Source organism: Podarcis vaucheri (genome assembly GCF_965113315.1).
Source record: "Podarcis vaucheri genome assembly, chromosome: Z".
Taxonomy (NCBI): Eukaryota; Metazoa; Chordata; class Lepidosauria; order Squamata; family Lacertidae; genus Podarcis; species Podarcis vaucheri.
In genome coordinates, this window is record NC_138758.1 from 32,772,500 (window position 1) to 32,792,822 (window position 20,323).

Genomic DNA, 20,323 nt, shown 5'->3' on the forward strand with positions numbered 1-20,323 from the left:
AAATGTTAACATCCTTTTTAAAAAAAATTAAAAATAATATTTTGTTGGCTTGTTAACAAAAAAAAGGTGCAAACATAACAAAAAGAATTAAAACAAGAATGGAACATTTTTGTTTTCTTAAAACAAGAATGGAACATTTTAAAGCATCACAGCCTGGAAGGACAGAAGTATCCAGTGCAGTTCTGAAGGGATAGTAAAGTATCACTCACGCAAAGATCCAATTTTCAAGTAATAAAGCTTTCTAAAACATAAAAAGTATTCTCCATCTCTGAGTAACATCACTAGCAAGAATAAAGACTCTGTGTAGTCTTGGATGAGCCAGCCATTTGCATAGACACCATGCAGTATGTTAGCTGTTGTTTCCTCATTACAGGGGGTGAATTAGATGACCCTAGGGAGTACAGTTCTTTTAATGGTCATTCAAGCTCTGCCCTTTAGATGCTTTTAGATTATGACATACTTTTCAAAAAGGTTTTCGGTCAATTAACCAAATCCTTTTCCTCCCAGTCTGGGACATTTTGCTTCCATGCTGCTATCCCGCTGGAAAAGGCCTTCTGTTCCTATTCCCAAAATAGGGTGGCAGAGAGAGAACACCGTGACAGAAGGAGGTGCTTTGTTTTCAGTCCAGTTGCTTGCGTACAAAGACAGGTCTCATAGCATTGTAGGGTTGGAAGGAACCCCCAGAGGACATCTAGTCCAACCCCCTGCAGTGCAGAAATCACCAATGGCAATCCAACCTTTGTTTAAAAGCCTCCCATGAGGGAGAGTCCAGCACCTTCCAAGGTCATTTATTCCACACTTGAACAGCTCTTGCCCTCAGAAAGTTCTTCATAAGGTTTTGTCATTTGACTCCATTGGTTTGGGTCTTCTCCTCTGGAGCAGCAGGAAAACAGCTGGGTCCACCTTCTAGGGGACGGCACATCGGATGTTGGAAGATGGCTATCAGGCATTACCCTCCCACATCTGCTAGGTTCTGCCTGTCATGTTCTTGCATCCTTCCTAGAGTTTTAAAACAGTTGCTTCCCTTCTGCAAGCGGAAGTCAGATCAGACCCTCTTGCTTTTTCTGAAAGGGGAGAGGTGCAATGCTTGCCGTGGCTTTTTTTATGGCTGGCTTTCTAAACGTTTTCGTGCTTTATCAAAACGGTGCAAGACTCCCAGCCATTCTTGCTCCTCTTGCCACGATGTAGGGCAATACAAAGGAAATGATCAAGAGGGTGGAGCAACTCCCTTGTGAGGAAAAGTTGGACTGTTTGCGGCTTATTAGTTTGGAGAAACAATGAGTAAGGGGCAACCATTATAGGAGTTTATAAATGATGCCTGGCATGGAGAAAGTGCAGAGAGAAAAGCTTTTCTCCCTCTCTCGTAACACTGGAAACTCATGGACATCCAATGAATCTGAATGTTGGAAGGTTTAGAACAGGTTTTTAAAAGTACCTTTTTGGCACAGTTTATAGTTAAACTGTGACATTCACACCCCACAGGAGGCAGTTGATGGCCACCAACTTGGCTTTAAAAGAGGATTAGGCAGATTTATGGAAGCGTGGAGGACTATTGATGCCTACAAGCCATAATTGCTGGGCTATGCTGTTGCAGTGCTTCTGAACACCAGTTGCTGGAAACCGCAGAAGGGGCAGTATTGCTCTTGTGTTCTTGTCCTGCTTCCCACAAGGAACTGTTCAGCCTCTTTGAAAACAGGATGTTAGGCTAGATGAGCCATGGGCCTGATTCAGCAGGCTAATCTTACGTTCTTATGAAATACTCTAGGGCTCCTCATTTGTTTGAACAAGGAATGTGCTGGTTGAAGTTAACTTGGGCATTTCAGTTGCCCTTGGAAACAGAGGTAGAATTGTAGAGTTGGAAGGCACACCAGGGGTCATGTGCCTGGCCCCCTTGCCTTCTTAAAATAATGCCCTTTCCCCCCTGTCTAGGTATATTATATCAACTTCACGGACTTTGCCAGCTACGAGGTGGTGGTGGACGAGAGGCCCTTCCTGCAGTGCACGCGGAGCCTTGAGACGGGCAAGACCAACTTCAACACTTGCTACACAGCCGGGGTTTGCCTCCTGAAAGCCCGGCAGAAAATCGCCGTGAAGATGGTTCACGCAGACATCTCCATCAACATGAGCAAGCACACCACCTTCTTTGGGGCCATACGGCTGGGAGATGCTCCAGCGTCCTAGAGGGGACTTGGACAGGGAGAACGGACAAGGGATATTTATTCATTGATGCGGCAGTAGGAAGGAAGGGCATAAAAAGGGGGTCCCCTCTGGGTTTTGCATTAGGGAAAAGGAGATCCCCTAGCATACACTAGGGAAAACTGAGGCTGGGGTGGGATCATATCACTCGGTTCTCTTTGACAAGCAAACGTTGGATCTTAAAATGAGACTCCTGGATATAGAGCCATGTGATCCATGGCCCGTCTGTGCCAATTGTCGTGGAATATTCAGGTGCCCTGTGCCCAGTAACTTGTCCCTAAGTCAGTTCACTGCCCCCTAAGTCCATTCACTGCCCCCCTGAGTTGAGTGTAAGAGGGAATGCAGACCTTTGCAGGCTAAGCAGGCAGACTTGTGTCAGCATCACCAACCCTAAGCTGGGAGAACAAACAGAGAAGCCAGTACTTCAATAGGAGGTTGCTGAACACCTTTTTCATGTTCAGATGTAGACAGATATTGAACAGGCTGCAATTGGTAAGCATCCCACAAAAAATTTGGTGCTCGAGGACACTGCACATGGGTTTGATGCTTACCTTTTACCCAATTCGTGGGGAAATATTTTTAATTCTATCTCTGGTACTCAGAAGTTGTCGCCCACTCAGAAGGACCTCCACCATCCCAGCAAGTGACATTAAGAAACACTGCTGCCTCCAGATGTGGAGGTGGAACATAACCACAGTTGTTAGTAGCCGTTGATAGCCCTCTCCTGCTCTACAAATTTGTCCAGTTCTCTTGTAATGCCATCCAAGTTGTTGGCCATCACTGCCTCCTGAGGGAGACAATTTATAGATTTACGAAAAATTGTTCCTCCCCTGCAAATTCCTCGGGTTTTGACCATGCTGGTAGGGTGGTGGTTCAGCTCCCCACTGCAGCTTAGGGTGGCCAAAAGGATCCACAGGCACAGGGGAAATGGCCAGGCGGGCATGGTGGGGGCCTGAAGCTGCTCTCTGGGTCAGCACAATGTTCTCCACTGTATGGTCTGTATATAGAATATACATAATGTACATAGACAGGGATGTAAGTTTACGTGAATTGTCGATATTTTCCATTGCAAATAAAACTTTTTCCAACCTGATTTTGGATGCTGTGTTTGGAATGGTCAGGGCTTAAAGGTTTAGTCTCCTTTGTTGTCACTTGAAGCCATTGGTTTATCTTCCATGTCACAGCCCTTTAGATGTTTGAACTCCTGGCAAGGCAAGAACCACGATTCAATAATCTTTGACAGGTGGCCATCCGTCATCTGTTGACAAACCTCCAGTGAGTCAAAGATCAGAATTGTATGGTTGTATGTAACCCCCAAAAGTCATGTAGTCTAACCCCACTGCGATGCAGGAATCCCAGCTAGAAAATCTGCCCATCACTTGTATGGAGTTAACGCTTCTATAATCCTAAAACCTTGAAACAGATGGCAGACCAGTGGGATCCATACTGACTTGCCTTCACTGATCCCATAGAGAAATAAGAGTTGAAAGGGCCCATCCCCAAGATTCATATAGTCCAACACCCTTCAATGCAGGAACCACAGCTGAAGAAGCCCTGACAGATGGCTGTCTGACCTATCTTTAAAAGCAGTTTTGAATCCATTGGTTTGGAGCCCAACCCCCCTGAGCTGCAGTGTAGATATCCTCCCTTCCAAGCATGACATAAACCTGTGTCCCTTCCATGCACCACCTTGGTGTAAGGCTCTTAATCTATGGTACAATTGGCAAATTTGTTGTCTGCGGCGACAGAATTTTCCTCGCAGGCTTTCTGAGTGTCTTCAGTCCATCCTCACACCATTTTTTCCATTCTCTTCATGAAATGAGTTTCAGGAAGCACCAGACCCTTCATGACAACTCCTACAAATAATTTTATCCTTAAATGCCTGGCGGAAGAAGCATTTTTCAAGGTAAAACTTTTCAGTCAGCTCATCAGGTTTGTAGAGCTATTGGATTCATTAGAATCATAGAACTGTGGATTTGGAAGGGAACCCCAAGGAACACTTAGTCTGCAATGAAGAAATCGCAACAAAAACCATCCCTACATTATTTTTATTTATTTCCTATACTGCTTTATGATTTTAAGCAAAATAATCTCATAGTGGTTTGCAAGCTACATTCAAACATCCAATAAAATATTCCAAAATAAAACATCACAGAAAAAGATAAAATATACATTCAAAACTAAGAGGAAAATATAATCTTAGGTTAAAGGTTTCAAAATACAGTGGTACCTCGGGTTACAGACGCTTCAGGTTACAGACTCCGCTAACCCAGAAATAGTACCTCAGGTTAAGAACTTTGCTTCAGGGTGCGAACAGAAATCGTGCTCTAGCAGCACGGCGGCAGCAGGAGGCCCCATTAGCTAAAGTGGTGCTTCAGGTTAAGAACGGACCTACAGAACGAATTAAGTACTTAACCCGAGGTACCACTGTAGGACACAACACACAAAGGTCAAGTATAGAATGCACATTTAACACAGCAAAATTAACAAAAAAAGCAAACATTTCAAAATAAAGCCATTCTAAAGGGGGGGTCAAATGTAGAATATGTATTTAGAAGCATAATTAGCAGGAGAATATTGTCTTAGACATTGGAACATATCTGCTGTTGTTGCTTCAGCTGCCAATTACAATTATTATCGTATTACATTTATTTATATCTTGCCTTTTCCCCAGACTGGGACTCAAGAGAAAATGGCACAGTTAAAATACAGAAAACTAAAAACACCTAAAAGATAATAAAAAGTAATTCAACTCAGAAGGGGTGCAGCTTCCCCACCACCACCTTCAACTCTGGAAGAACATCTTTGGACTTCAGCCAGGCAGACAGATCTTCCACCAGTGGCTACCTGCGTTCTAGGATGGCACATCTGTTGACTGCATTTGTATCCCAGCATTTTCCTCCCAAGAATCCTTTGTTCTCTCCCTCCTCACTGAGAGCCAGGGTGGTGTAATGGTTAAAGAGTATTGGACTATGACCTTGAAGAGACCAGGGTTTGATTCCCCACTCAGCCATAAAGCTCCCCTTTGGGATCAGTCCCTGACTCTGCCTAATCTACTAGACAGGGTTGTTGTGTGGATTAAATGAGAAGTAGGGCCTTGGGATGCCACGGTTCAAAGGTTCAAGTCCTTGCTCAGCCATAAAACTCACTGGGAGACTGTGGGGGTCTGTCAATGCATCTCAACCTAACCTTCCTCACAGCATGTAAGCCAGCTTGAGCTTGAAAGAAAAGGTGGGATATGCATGTGATAAATAAAGGTAAAGGTAAAGGTACCCCTGCCCGAACGGGCCAGTCTTGACAGACTGTGGGGTTTGTGCGCCCATCTCACATTTATTGGCCGGGGGCCAGCGCTGTCCGGGGACACTTCCGGGTCACGTGGCCAGCGTGACATCGCTGCTCTGGCGAGCCAGAGCCGCACACGGAACGCCGTTTACCTTCCCGCTGGTAAGCGGTACCTATTTATCTACTTGCACCCGGAGGTGCTTTCGAACTGCTAGGTGGGCAGGCGCTGGGACCGAACAGCGGGAGCGCACCCCGCCGCGGGGATTCGAACCGCCGACCTTTCGATCGGCAAGCCCTAGGCGTTGAGGCTTTAGCCCACAGCGCCACCCGCGTCCCCTATGTGATAAATAAATCCCCACAATAGCAACAACCCTGTGAGATAAGATTATGCTGAGAGGCAGTGACTGGCCCTCAAGGACCCCAGGGAGCTTGGATCGTTTAGATGAGAGCCTGGGAGCCCATTGTATATTCCTGAGGTCGGGAGGGGGTCGGGACTGGCCCAGACCATCCCATTGGGCCACCCACAGTTTTGTTGCCCGAGGGCTACCAGTGTGACTTCAGAGAGGAAACAATGGTCTGCTCAATCTGGGTGGGCCTAAAGGTGGGCCAAAGGCCTAAAGATCATGAGAAGAGCATTGCTTGATCATGCCGATGGCCCATCCGAGTCCAGCATCCTGTTCTGAGAGGGACCAAATGCCCCTAAGAGACTAGGAAGCTAGACAGACTGCCCCTGGACATGGATGTTCCTTAGGAGTATAAGAAGAGCCTGCTGGATCAAGCCACTGGCCTACTGAGTCCAGCATCCTGTCCTCACAGTGGCCAACTAGATGCCGAAATGGGAAACCCGCAAGCAGGCCCTGAGCGCAAGAGCACACACACACCACCCACAGTTTCCAGAAACTGGTATTCAGAAGCATGAATACCTTCAACTGTGGAGGCAGAACACAGCCATCATGGCTAGTAGCCATCAATAACTGTCTCCTCCATGAATTTGTCCAATCCTATTTTGATGGCTCTCACTACTTCCTGTGGGAGGGATTTCCATAGATTTGCTAAGAAGTGCTTTATTTTACCTGCCTTGGATCTTCCTACCTCCCAGGGAGTAAGTGTACATTTCTTTACTTGCCTCAAAACAGAATAAAACAGGGTGGTGGCATGACTTGGGCCAAGGTCTGACTGGGTGGCCACCTGGCCTCCTTCCTCTCTGCTGCTGCTGCTACGTTGGGTCCAGTGGTGGGCAAAGATGGGATGCCAATTCCAGGAAGGACCGCCCCCTCCCTCCGCCTTGAAGTCCTTTCTAAACAGGGCTGCATTGTACTTCCCTGAGCATTGTTCCCTTTCCCCCTTCTTTACTGGAGCACCCAGGTTTCTGCTTCTCTTTGCTATGCAGGAAACACCCTCTGAGAACCTGCACTACAACTTCCTCTCTAGCTCCTATCTAGAAGCTACATAAACAGTGCTATAAATAGAGACAGACAGCAGCCTTTCCCTGGAGTTGCGGGAGTAGAGGAAAGGTTCGGGATCCCCCACTCTCACCATGCCAACAACAGAACTGCAAACTCAGGGATGTTTGCAGAAGGCTATTGCTGATGGATAATGCATAAAGAGATGTAAGGAACCCACAAGAATAATTTTCAGTCCATTCCTCTGTAATGCAGGAGTTGCAAATATGGAGAGGGAGGAGATTGTCCCAATGTGCATCACTTTACACTTACCTGCCTTAATTCAGATCTGCCTTTTCCCTCCTTTTCTTTTATCTCCTCTTACCAGAAACCTTCTCTACCTCACAGCTCATTACATCTCACCCAGGTATTTTATGGCTGAAATGTACCATCCTTGGCTACTTTGAAATTATGGCCCATGAATATATTTGATATTCTGTAAATGTTTTCAGAAGCATGAAGTATTTTTAATTGTTTTGCTGCTTGCAAAGATGTAAAGTTGGTTGTGTAATAAACAGCAACTGCTCGCTCCAGAGGGAAAAGCAGAGGCAGAAATCCTACAGGCCATTTACAAGGGCAGGATGAATATTTAAAGATTATAAAATTGTAGAGTTGGCTTCCTTGCTTGGAGATGGAGCAGGCTCCACTTTGTTTCTTAGGGAGCCCAGACAGAGTGGCATGCAGGTCTTAGCCCTTTTCAGGAACCAGCGCACACTGGCGCAGAGGAGACCCACAGTGCACACCAAAAATGCAGTTACAGCCAGACAGACCTTGTACGCATTGCGAGGGCAAAGCTGCCCAGCCTGTTCTCCACTGATTTGAGTTGTGAAGCTTTCATCCCCATTGTGGTAATAACACAGCGTCTCACCCAAGTCCAGCACAGAAGTGCCCAGGATTTGCAGCCACTTTTGCTCGCAGCAGCTAAAGGGGTTTCCAGCCACAGACAAAGCCCGGAGACTCCTTCTTAGCTGCTTTGCTGCAGCTTCTTCTATGCTCTCCAGCTGGTTTCCTTGGATGTCCAGTTTCTCCAGCGGGGAGCAAAGCAAGCTGGGAGGGATGGCACTCAGGTCATTCCCTGACATGTCCAGGATGCTCAGGGACACCAGACAAGGAAAGTTCAGGTTGGCGGTCTTCATTCGGTTCCCTCTCAAAGAGAGCTCCTGCAAAGATGCTTCCAGACCCTCCAAAGCATAACTGGACAGGATCAGGCCCTGGTTCTCTGACAGATCCAGGGAGGCCAAGGGCGTTTGGTGGAACAGGCATCCGTGCACCAGCCTGAGGTTGTTCCCACGTAAGCTGAGGTGCCTGAGGTGTGGAAGGCAGTGGAAGGTAGTGCAGTCCTCTGTTTTGGCATGGAGGCACTCTCCCTTGGAGGAGTTCCTTGCTCGACAGAGCTGGATGCGGTTGAGGCCAAGATCCATCACCTCCAGGTCAGGAAGCAGGTCGAAAAAACGTGGCGGCAAGTGGCTGATGGAGTTCCCTTGGAGGTCCAGCATCCGTACAGACAGTGAGGTTTGCTTTTGCCATGCCCTGTCGTCAATGGGACCTTGTGAACTGTGATTCGTGGGCAGCTCCACGGCAAAGTCACTGAGGCAATTACTCGCCAGGCTTAGAGCCCGGAGGGAAGCCAAACCACGAAGAAGCGCAACTGGGAATGATCCCAGGCGGTTCCTGCTGAGATTCAGGTCCATCAGTTTTGCAAAGCTCTGAGAGACATTCTGAGGCGTGACGTTCTGGCTCTCGTTAGTCGCTGTGGTGATGGCATTGTGGGAGAGGTTTAGGTACCGAAGCCGGTTCCTCCTGGGGAGTAGCGGGAGGGCATTCAGCCGGTTGTGGCTCAGGTCCAAGACATGGAGGCGGCAGGGGGCCTCTTCTCCTGCCCCATCAAAGGACTCCAGTGCATTGTAGCTAAGGTTCAGGACCCGCAGCTGGGCTAGGCCGAAGCCTGTCAAGCAGTGGAGGGAATTCATGGACAAGTCGAGGACCTCCAGGGCCCTGAGCTGGGACAAGGCCCCTTCCTCGATCTCAACAAGGGAGTTGCACCTCAAGTGAAGTTCCCTCAGCCGGGGCACCCCCTGGAAGATGCCATTTGCCAGACAGGTCAAGTGGTTCCCCGACAGGTCTAGCCACTCCAGAGCTGGGAGGTGGTGGAGGTATGAGGCCACCATCTGGTTATCTAAGCCGTTGGCTGAGACATCAAGGGCTGCCAGGCTCACCAGTGACAGGAAGGCGTTCCCATTGGAGAAATGGTTTCGGTGGAGTTGGTTCCCGGCCAGAACCAGGGAGCGAAGGTGGGCAAGGTGCCCCAGGGCTCCCCCGGACAGTGAGCGCAGGTGGTTGTATGACAGGTCCAGCTGCTCCAGCTGTTCCAAAGCAGATGTGTCATAGTCTGTCAGGTTTGAGATGGCATTGTGGGAGAGGTCAATCCGCTTGATTTCATAGCTGAGTCCTTGTGGAAACGTGGTCAAGCCTCTGCCTCTGCAAGAGACAGAAATCCAGGTCTGGAGAGAGAAGGAGTAAGAAGAAGGAAGTCAGACAAACATGAGAACATAAGAATAGCCCTGCTGGATCAGGCCAGTGATCCATCTAGTCCAGCATCCTGTTTTCACAGTGGTCAAATACCTCTGGATCAGGAAGTTCCAGAAGAGCATCAGAAGAGTCTGCTGAATCAGGCCAATGGTCCAACTAGTGCACCATCCTGTAGTTACAAGGACCAATCAGATGTCCCAAAGGCAAACCAGTAAGCAGAACCCAAGCACAAGAGCTCTCTCATTCATTCATTCATTCATTCGTTCGTTCATTCACTCACTCATTTCCTTTCATTTTTATGCCCCTTTTCCACCCCCCAAAAAATCAAACTCAAAGTGACTTATAACTAAGCTAATAGGAAAGTGATTCAAAATCAAACAGTGCAAAGAGCATTTTCATAATAACATAGCAAAACCACACAATAACAAATATAATAACACATAAAAAGCAACATTTCAGTCTTCTCCCTTCCTCTGGTTTCCAGCAACTGATGTTCAGAAGCACTCTGACTGTAGAAGCAGAGCATAGCCATCAGGGCTAGTAACCAATGTTATAAGAATTCTAAGGTCTCGAATATAGAATAAATGTTCATAAATGCACAAGGTAAACACACATACATAAGTATATAAACCACATGTCTGAAATAGTACAGGAGAGCAATCCTTGAAGCCATTTGGACTCTCCCAAAGGGACCTCAAATATTTCTCTGTAGTAGGAGGATGGGGAAAACCTTCCAATTCTTTTTTCACTTGCAAATCCCATTAACAAACTGTCTGGAATCTAGGGGGCTTACCCCCTTCCTGCAAATCCAGTCTGGCAAGTTTCTGTTAAGCTGAGCAAACTGTCAATAGGTGTAAACTAGTAAATAAGAGATTTAGGAACTAATCTATTTACCATTTCAAAGGAATGGCCCTGCTACTAGGACAATGTAATTCCCACTGCAGATAAATATTTGAGGTCCCTTTGGGAGAGTCAAAATGGCTTCTTTTAAACAAATTCATAGTTTTAATACAAAAGAACATAAAAACGCAAACTCTGTGACCCTTAATACAATTTATAAATTTATTAAATACAATGGGTGGGGGTAGATTAGTTTCTAAATTGTATTCCATATTGCTTAATTTAACTTACGGATCTATGGAACCCCATAAAAACATACGGGAGCTGGATAGTGGCACAAAAATTATTCCCTGAGGATTGGAATAAAATTTGGGAACTGCCAAAAATCTGTTTCCAGCTTTCTTAGGGAAAGCTCAATGAAATTGATTCACGATGGCATCATACCCCTTTGTAAATGTAAAAAATAATAATGGTGTTTTTTGTTTTTGTTTTAAATTATTTTTTATTGAAATTCATTATTTATACAGTTAATCCATACATTTTTCAGAATATGTTTTCTTCCATATCATGTAATTGTCTTTTTTTCATATAATTTTTATTAAATTTTCAATATACATTCCACCAAAATTTAACATCCGCTTCTATCATCTACATCTTTTAGACTTCCCTCAGCATGTATGACAATTTTCCGTATTATCACTTTTACTCACATTTCTCAATTTTATATTACACTCTAACAATCTTAATCTTATCATATTTTTTAAGCAATATTTCTACCAATTATTTTCACAGAGCTTCTTGAAAACCAACAAACGTTAATTGCTCCTCGCATACATTTTTTATATACTCTGTAAATTTATTCCAGTCCTCAGTGAATCTCTGGTCTCGTCGGTTCCGAATTCTCCCTGTTAATTTGTCCATTTCTGCGTATTCCATCAATTTCATTCTCCATTCTTCCCTCGTAGGCATATACTATGGCCATACTACCCTGAACACGCACGATCTCGTCATATCAGGTAATTGTCAGACGGGTTGCAATAAACTCAGTACATATTGATGGCAAAATCTAATTTGGTACAATATTTTTGGGATTTAATTTTGACAGAGGTGAAAGCTCACCCTTGAGAGGGCTGTGTGTCCAACAGGTTAGAGCAAGCCTAGGGAACCCGTGACTACAAACCCCATCAGTCTTGACCATTGGCCATTCTGGCTGGAGTCCAAGGACATCTGGAGGGCCATAGATGTCCCCAGCCCTCTTGACAGATTCTAATATATACAGACCTAACCTCTGTATAAAAAAACTCCAATGAGCGGTTGGACTGGATGGTTGTCCCCTCCCAACTCCACAATTCTGTGATTCTAGGTGCCTTACCTTCCAGCAGGGCAGAAGTTTGGGGGTCTCCATTTGGCGAGGCCATGCTCTCAGAAAAGCAGGCAGCAGCACCCAAAACAGGAGGTGTACCTGGAGGAAGCCCATTGCAGCCTCTAAAAGCCACCCTGCAGTGCCTCTTCCACTGTCCCAAAGGAAGGAGGTTTGGTGTATAAATAGACCTGGGTGTCTGCAGGGAGATGATAAGGGTTGTGCATTTCTCAGGACCACAGAAGCCACAGACTAGGCACTGGGAGGCTTAATGGGGAGTAGGGGAAGAGTCCAGAAGGGAAAGCAAAACCAAGGAGGAACCTCAGAGGACCTGGGAGAGCCTCTTAGCCCCAAAGGGAAATCGGCTATTTGAGGGAAGGGAGCCCAAGGGATTTCTCAGGTAATCCCCCAGCTGGAAAACCCACTGGCTTCCAGGGGGGATTTTGCATCACTGGTAGAGCACCTAGAAGCACACAGAGGGATGGGAGTTCCTACGGGTCCCAAAATCCAGCTTTTCTTTGCATGTTGAGGCTCAGATGATTCCCTCAGGACTGAATGTCCATCTGTGAAAACCATAGGATTTTAGGGTTAGAAGAAAGCTCTGAGGGCACAACCCCCTGCATTGCTGGAACCACAGCTAAACTAACCCTGACTGATGACCCACCAACCTCTGTTGAAAAACCTCCAATCAGAATTGTAGGGTTGGGATGTTACCCGTGTCACCTTACGCTATACTTCATCCTTCCTTTAACTTAATGGACCAGATCATGACTGTTTTCGGGCCAGGGAGCAGAACCAGAGCCCATTTTGATGCACCTCAATGGCTATTTGTTTTAAAAGGTCCCTGGAATGTGTAAATATCCAGTGTAGTCTTACAACTTTCCAACCGTTGCATACTGAAGGCACAGTGAAAGAACCAGAGAAGGTGATAAACGTCCTATGCGATTGTCTAGAGTGGTGGTGGTGGCAGTCAACAGACTGAATCCTGACAATACAGAGGTCTGGGGACAGGGGGCAGGTGGGGGGCAGATTCCTTGGTTCTGAATGGGGTAACTGTGCCCCTGAAGGACCAGGTGTGATACCTGGGGGTCATTTTGGACTCACAGCTGTCCATGGAGGCGCTGGCCAATTCTGTGTCCAGGGCAGCTGTCTACCAGCTCCATCTGGTACGCAGGCTGAGACCCTCCCTGCCCGCAGACTGTCTCACCAGAGTGGTGCATCTGCTGGTTATCTCCCACTTGGACTACTGCAATGTGCTCTATGTGGGGCTACCTTTGAAGGTAACCCAGAAACTACAACTAATCCAAAATGCAGCTGCCAGACTGAGAGTGGCTGCTGGGACCATATAACACCAGTCCTAAAGGATCTTCACTGGCTCTCAGTACATTTCCGAGCACAATTCAAAGTATTGGTGCTGACCTTTAAAGCCTTAAATGGCCTCGGCCCAGTATACCTGAAGCAGCGTCTCCACCCCCATTGCTCAGCCCGGACACTGAGATCCTCCTCCGAGGGTCGGCTGGCGGTTCCCTCACTGCAAGAAGTGAAGTTACAGGGAACCTTCTCGGTAGTCACAATCCATACACACTGTCCAGGCTTGCTCCCTGGAGAGCAGTTTGTCTTCACCACTCGAGGTGCACTCCATTGTCTCTCCAGACAGATGGACACCAACAACCTTAGGCTCCTTGGGGGGAAAAAAAGGATGGAGTATAAATGCAAATGCAAATACATAATCTCTACATTTCTAGGATCTTCACTTTCCAAGAGGGCGCCCCCACCCCGTTTCACTCCCCTTCCAGGTCACTTCAATCCACACCCCGCCTGGGCTGCGTTCCAATCCGTCGTACACTTTTCCCGGGAGCGCCACGCTCGCGGGAGAAAGCGGAGGTGCGCCCCCTCTAGTGGGCCAAGGAGGAACTGCAGTAGCGTCGCCGAAGTGGCCCGACGGCAAAACTTGCCTACGGCAAGGCTGGCGACCCTCCCAGTCGCCACCTGGGCCTGGTGACCGCCCATTGCGTCGAGGAGCAGCCCTTTTAAGAGGCCTCTGCGCCCTTCCCCGGCCTTTCTTTTCGCCAGCCATGCACTGCTCCTGGATGGGGCTTGCCCTGCTGCTTCCCAGCCTTGGCCTCTGCGCCGCCATACAGTGGTTGTGAGTCCCGTTGGGGTGGGTAGGTGGGTTGGGGGGTGAGGGGGGTCCTGGCAGGGGTGCGTCTTCTCTGGCCCCAAGCCCAGCGGGGGACGAAGGAATGCCTCACCAGCCGGCTCTGCAGGGTTCAGGGAAGCCCCGACGACGACGCCAGCTCCCGGGGATTTCCCTCCAAACCAGCCCGCCTTGCAAACACAGCCCACGACCCAATGGGTCATCCAGTCCAAACCCTCTACCCCCCCCCCGCCCATCGCATGCCCGCAATGCGAGAATCACAGCTGAAATCGCCCTGGCAGATGGCCGTCCAACCTCTGATTCAAAACCTCCAAGGAAGGGGAGAGGCCGCCGCACTCCGAGGCCATAGAAGCGCAGAATTGCAGAGATGGAAGGGAGTAGCCCAATCCTGCACAAGGCAGCAACCAGAGCTAAAGAACCCCTAGCAGATGGCACAGCCCCTCCAATGCCAGCCAGCCTTGCAGGATCAACACAAAGCCTCTCTGATGCCTCCTTTATGCCCCCCCCCACCTAGTTTCTGAAGGCGGCAGCGCCATCTGCAGGGAGCTTCCCTCGCCATCCTACCCCCAGGGACTGGGGAGGTTCCTTGATGCCACCCACAGATGGGTAGAGTACCACTTGTGGGTCCTTTGCGGGCAGTGGAAACCAGGTGTCTTCTGCAGGTTTCATGACAGCTCTCATTCTTCTTCTCTCCCTTCAGGAGCCTGGCGGCCAATGGGACGCAAGTGGCCTGGGATAACCCCCAGGACTGCCGCCTTCTAGCATCGGATGCCCTTGCCCGGCTATGCCGGAGGCACCTGGAGGCGATGCCCAGCCTGGTGGAAGCAGCACGCCAGACCAAGGCTGTCTGCCAACAGACCTTTGCCAACTCCCGGTGGAACTGCTCGTCCGTCGAGGGGGCGCCTCACTTGGCCCCAGACCTACAGAGGGGTAATGATCAAGCTTTGTTCCATCTTCATCCCTTTGTCCCTTTCTCTGAGGAAAGCCCCTCTGGCTGGATCCAGCCTCCTTTGCCGAGGTGGGAATGTGGGCCACTCAGACAGTTCCCCCATCCCAGTTAGAATCGTAGAATTGGTTGGAAGGGACCCCAAGGGGTCATCTAATTCAACCCCTTTCAAGGTTCCATAAGAGCCCTACTGGGCCACCTAGTCCCACATTCTGTTCTCATACTGACTGACCTGATGCCCATTATAGGAAGCCCACAACCAGGATCTGAGCACAAGCGAAACTCTTCCCCTCCAGAAACAGGGGTTCAGAAAGAGGTGTCAGAACATAGCCATTGTGGCTAGCTGCCTTGATAGCCCTTTTCTCCCTGAATTTGAACAATCCTCTTTTAGAGCCATCCAGTTTAGTGGTCATTACTGCTTTCTGCTGCGAGTGGCGCTGTGGGTTAAACCACAGAGCCTAGGACTTGCCGATCAGAAGGTCGGCGGTTCAAATCCCCGCAACGGGGTGAGCTCCTGCCAACCTAGCAGTTTGAAAGCACGTCAAAGTGCAAGTAGATAAATAGGTACTGCTCTGGCAGGAAGGTAAACGGTGTTTCCGTGCGCTGCTCTGGTTCACCAGAAGCGGCTTAGTCATGCTGGCCACATAACCCGGAAGCTGTACACCGGCTCCCTTGGCCAATAAAGCGAGATGAGCGCTGCAACCCCAGAGTTGGTCACAACTGGACCTAATGGTCAGGGGTCCCCTTTACCTTTACCTTACTGCTTCCTGCAGGAGTGAGTTCCATAGTTTTAACTAATATGTCCTTCCTTTTATCTGTCCTCAGTCATCCACCACTTCAGCTTCACTGGAGGTCCACAAGTTTGAGAGAGGGAGGAAAACATTCCTCCATGTCATGCCTAATTTTCAAAACTTCTACTACATCTCCTCTTCGGTAGCCTTTGCTGCTTCCTAGCAATTTAATTAAGATAATAAATAATACTTACCTCTTTCCACTTTCTCCATGTTGTGCATCACTTTATAAAACAAATTTCATTGATTCTTTTTCTTGCAGGCACCAGGGAGTCCGCCTTTGTATACGCCCTGGCATCTTCCGCCGCCAGCCACTCCATTGCCAGGGCCTGCGCTTCTGGGCAGGTCCCTTTCTGCTTCTGTGGCTCCACTCCCTCTGAGGCACCCCACCCCAGCTTTCAGTGGGGTGGCTGTGGGGACAATCTCCCCTTTGGACTCCAGCTGGGCTCTGCCTTTGTTGACGGCCCCATGAAGTTCAGCAAGGCGGGGAGGCAGATCTCCAGGGTCCTAAACCTCCATAACAATGCAGTGGGCCGGCAGGTGAGTAGGGTCATTCCTGCACTGCAGGGGGTTGGGCTAGATGCCCCCCCCCGGGTCCCTGATTTTATTATCTGGTACTGGAGAATCCAGGTGAGAGAATTGTGGGTACAGGAGGTTCAATTCTCCCCACTCGGGTGCCTGACAGTCCTTCTCTTATCTTTCCGCCTCCTCTCCCAGGTCCTATCAGACTCCTTGGAGACTATGTGCAAGTGCCATGGGGTGTCTGGATCTTGCACTGTCAAGACCTGTTGGAAGGGCTTGCGGGATTTAGCCACTATTGGCTCAGAGCTCAAATCCAAGTACCTGGAGGCCACACAGGTGATGCCTTGGCTTGTGGGCAGCAGAAGGCAGCTGGCACCCAGAGGAGGCAGACTCCGGCCCCTGAAGGCAGATGAACTGGCCTACCTTGTACATTCCCCCACTTATTGTCTGAAGAACCCCAAGCTGGGCTCCTTGGGGACTCAAGATAGGTGAGTAAATCCTTGCATGATACATACAGGAGCCTTGATTCCCGAACCCAGAACCTCTGTCATCCCACTGCCAGTGCAGGGGATTGGATTAGTTGGAGATGATGATAATGATGATGATGATGATGATAATAGTAATAATAGTAATAATAATAATAATAATAATAATAATAATAATAATAATAATGGATTAGTTGGAGATCTCTTTCAACTCTATGATTCTTTGATTGTGCTTTGTTTTTGTTGGGCTATTGGCCAAATCTGACAGGGCTTTTCTCATGTTCTTATGGAACCAACGGGCCCAGAGGCAGTCTGCCTAGATTCCTAGGCTCTTAGGGGTGTTTGGCTACTGTGAAAAGAGAATGTTGGACGGGATTAGTCCCCTTTGGCCTGATCCGGCAGCCAGGCTCTCTTCTCAGAATCTTATGTTCTCTCACCCCCCCAACAGGCCTTGCAACAAGACTTCAGCGGGCAGTGGTGGGTGCCGCCTCCTCTGCTGCGGCCGCGGCTACAACACTTATGCAGAGAGGGTGGAGGAGAAGTGCCGCTGCAGGTACCATTGGTGCTGCTATGTGACCTGCAAGAAGTGCCAGCGGGTGGTTGAAAAACACGTCTGCAAGTGACCAGAGGCTGGGCCCCCGAGTTAAGCTATACCTCTTTCCAACGAGAGGGTTAATATACAGAGAGATAAACAGATATATTTATATATGTAATTTTATATATAATTATATATATTTAAAAAATAGTAATTTAATTTTAATTTTTTCCCAAATTTCTTTTAGATTTAAAATCACAGTTAACTTTTTATAAACTACAGTATTTCATTTACTTTTTTCAGCAATAGCGTCTAATTTTATTTCTTTTCATAATTTTTTTTTATTCATTTTCATTTTTCAACTGTTTAACATGGTGGCATTGAGATATATCTTATTACAGCATATGACATGTGGCAATTACATAAAAGTAGAACTACAACCAACACTCAGATAAATGTTTCTGATTATATTATCAAAGTTGTGTCAAAGTATATATACCAAAATTATTACAGTTGTTACAGAAATAATATCTAATTTTCAGAATTTTGTGGCTCATCACTCTTTTAAGTAGTCAGCATTTATCAAACAATGAGATTCTGCTAAGGTTCAAAACAAAACAATTGACTTTAGGTCAAGCTTGTGACCCCCAATATAACAGCTTTGATGCTCCAAAAATATTTTCACTATGTGTTCATCTTGTCTTGTGAGCTCACAATATTAACAATACTAGCTTGACCAATCTTCTGTATGTTTAAGCCTGTTTTAAAATCTTTATTTGCTCTTCTGGAGTAATGCAGGAGAACTCCAGATGAACAAATATCTAGCCATTTATTACCATTTTTAACAACCCAAAAGTGCAGTAGCAAGCAAAGCAAACAATAAATAATTTATCTTTTTTAAAAAATGACTTTTATTACCACTGTTAACAGCCCTCTTTGTGTTGCAGGGGGTTAGACTAGATGGCCCTTGGAGTCCCTTCTCACCCTACAATGCGATGATTTTTCAGAGGCTTTTCAACAGAGGTCAGCTGTCAGTCTGTCAGGGATTCCTTTTGCTGCAATTCCTGCATTTCAGGGGGAGGGTTGGACTAGGTGACCATTGGGGTCCCTTCCAATTCTGCAATTTTCTGAATCTGGGCATTCAAGAGGAGGTTCTTGGTCAGATCCGACTCATTTATCATCTGCAAGCTTCTTACAAACAATTAGCCGAAGCAGACTGGGTTTGCCAAGGCTAAAATCTCACCAGACTGACCTTCTCTCCTGTCAATCAGGTTACTGGGTTAGGAGATTTCGCTGGTGCGATTTGTCAAATGTATCTTTCAATCAGAAAACTGATTAAAGAAAACGGCTTAGAGTTTTTCCACATCTTTCAGAATTCCAGAACTGTAGAGTTGGAAGGGACCCCCAAGGGTCATCAAATCCAACTCCCTTTGATCAGTGATGTAGATGAACGTGCAAAGGGGATCCTCATCAACTGACAGAGGGCACAGCTGGCACCTGGGAACAATGCATCATTTTCAAGAAAAAATGCATTTTAGCTTCTGCTGTTTTCTCCAAGTTTGATAGTTAAGTTTTGGCCAGTTTTAATATCTTTTTCTTAAAAAACAATACAAAAAACCTTTCAAGGGATATAAAATTGGCTTGATTTGTTTTAGATTTGGAGGTATATTAATGCCTAATACCATGTGGGCAGTGATTTGGGAAACCGTTAAAAGGATATGCAATGAAATTCAACCAAGGGGAAGCGGGGAAGTCACTTAACAAAGTTAATAAGTGTAATTTTTAATAAGGCTATGATTTATGTTTGTTTGTTTGTTTATAATATTGTGAAAACCAATAATTTTTTTTTGAAAATAAATAAATAAATACCATGTGGACAAATTGACCTCAAATTCCCACTTGGCCATGGAGCCTACTGGGTGACCTTTGGCCAATTGCTGCCTCTCAATATGTCCTACATCACAGGGTTGCTGTGAGGGTTAATTGTGATTATGGTGGGGATGCAGATGCAGCCAAGAACACCAGCAACTTAATATTTTCATTTCTATCTTTCTAGACTCCTAAAATCCAATAAAATATAAAAATAATAACAAATGATTAATAACGGCAACAACAATGAATAATAAAAATGAACAACAACATTGTGAAGAAGCACAGTGATTAATACCGTAATAATGTCCATCATTATTGTTATAGAAAAATTAATGGGATATCACTTTTAACAGTAAAACCTGAGCTGTAAAAGAACAGAGGGCAATACAGGAGCCATGCTTAACCCCAAGCCAACCTCAAGACTCCTCCAGTCACATAGCAGGAAATTCTTCCTGAGCCTCCCCTCTGTGAAACTGGTTTAACAAGTATTGATAACTGTCCAAGCAGACTTGTCAAAGGAGCAGATATCTATCTGCATGAATGAAACAGGTCATTGATAACAGATTCTGGAGTCAAGGTATTACCCATTTCAAAAGGATCTATCAGACAGACCAGGAAGGGCAATTATCAGGTATTGTTGGGCATCTTGATTGGCAGACTTGCAAATATGTTGGAGAAACATGAACTCTGAGCATGATCGGATTTACATGGAGAACCCGTTTTGCGATGCATCTGTGGCGTTTTTGGAGTGGTCTTTCTGTGACAGAGGAAGGTACCACCCAAGGGTTAAAAAATTGTAACATGCTTTTGTTCTGGATTCCCTCACCTTCTTGCAAGGAATGTCGGACTTGGGGGGGGGGTGGGTGTCTCTGTTGCAACAGGTCGGTAAAGATCAACCGCTGGCCTTCCTTTCTTTTGTTGTCTCCTTGTGTTATCATTTCCTTGATGGGGGCAGGGCAGTAAAAGCGTAACCCCAATTTCCCCCATAACATCGTCATCAATAATAATAAGTAATGCAATGATGATGAACCGGGAGCGGAACAAGTGCCAGGACCCCGCCCCCCATTTCTCTGGAACCCTCCTATCAGCTGACACAACAGCCCTGCAAGGTAGTCCCTACCCTCTCCCACCCCGCCATTGGCTCCTCCGCTTGCTGAGGGGAAGGCGGGGCCCGCAAAGCGAGGAGGCGGCGCCGCTCCGGGGGGCGGGGAAATAGCCCCAAACCAAGATGGCGCCGGCTGTCACTTCTGCTGCCCTCTTTCAGCATGGCGCCGCCGTCTTCAGCGGTACGATGTCGCCCTTCTGCCCGAACCCTCTTTTCCTCCTTCCGCCGGTGGAACCCGTGGGCGTCACGGCGCCCACTCT

At 47.1% G+C, this 20,323-nt stretch overlaps 3 protein-coding genes across 5 annotated transcripts in view; 2 read left to right on the top strand and 1 right to left on the bottom strand.

Moving 5' to 3' along the window:
* EDA (ectodysplasin A) overlaps nt 1–2,184 on the top strand; it is a 50,179-nt gene extending 47,995 nt beyond the window's left edge. Inside the window, exon 8 of the mRNA XM_082208556.1 lies at nt 1,930–2,184. Coding sequence (XP_082064682.1) covers nt 1,930–2,181 — 252 coding nt within the window. The 3' untranslated portion in view covers nt 2,182–2,184. The remainder of the gene's footprint in view (nt 1–1,929) is intronic.
* A 3,638-nt stretch (nt 2,185–5,822) lies between these two features.
* LOC309524135 (transforming growth factor beta activator LRRC33-like) lies at nt 5,823–11,870 on the bottom strand. Its single transcript, XM_082208548.1, has 2 exons — nt 11,662–11,870; nt 5,823–9,421 (listed from the first exon to the last, which is right to left on the bottom strand). Exons 1-2 carry the CDS (start codon nt 11,764–11,766, stop codon nt 7,517–7,519), a joined length of 2,010 nt encoding a protein of 669 aa, XP_082064674.1. The 5' UTR covers nt 11,767–11,870; the 3' UTR covers nt 5,823–7,516.
* LOC309524145 (protein Wnt-11b-like) lies at nt 10,998–20,276 on the top strand. 3 transcript variants are annotated; one of them, XM_082208562.1, is made up of 6 exons: nt 10,998–11,305; nt 12,490–12,574; nt 14,508–14,737; nt 15,807–16,084; nt 16,262–16,554; nt 17,000–20,276. In XM_082208562.1, exons 3-6 carry the CDS (start codon nt 14,614–14,616, stop codon nt 17,172–17,174), a joined length of 870 nt encoding a protein of 289 aa, XP_082064688.1. In that variant the 5' UTR covers nt 10,998–11,305; nt 12,490–12,574; nt 14,508–14,613; the 3' UTR covers nt 17,175–20,276. The 3 variants fall into 3 exon arrangements, with proteins under 3 accessions (XP_082064688.1, XP_082064687.1, XP_082064686.1); XM_082208561.1 differs by lacking the exon at nt 10,998–11,305 and having other exon boundaries at nt 12,239–12,574; XM_082208560.1 differs by lacking the exons at nt 10,998–11,305; nt 12,490–12,574 and adding an exon at nt 13,426–13,795.
* The last annotated feature ends 47 nt before the right edge of the window (nt 20,277–20,323 follow it).

What these genes read in the sequence shown, in the direction of transcription:
- LOC309524135 (XM_082208548.1), bottom strand. Translation starts at nt 11,766, where the DNA reads ATGGGCTTCCTCCAGGTACACCTCCTGTTTTGGGTGCTGCTGCCTGCT. An exon ending in AACTTCTGCCCTGCTGGAAG is followed by an intron (nt 9,422 to 11,661) that starts GTAAGGCACCTA and finishes TTCTCTCTCCAG; the next exon opens with ACCTGGATTTCTGTCTCTTG.
- LOC309524145 (XM_082208560.1), top strand. Translation starts at nt 13,725, where the DNA reads ATGCACTGCTCCTGGATGGGGCTTGCCCTGCTGCTTCCCAGCCTTGGC. An exon ending in ACAATGCAGTGGGCCGGCAG is followed by an intron (nt 16,085 to 16,261) that starts GTGAGTAGGGTC and finishes CTCCTCTCCCAG; the next exon opens with GTCCTATCAGACTCCTTGGA. An exon ending in TCCTTGGGGACTCAAGATAG is followed by an intron (nt 16,555 to 16,999) that starts GTGAGTAAATCC and finishes CCCCCCCAACAG; the next exon opens with GCCTTGCAACAAGACTTCAG.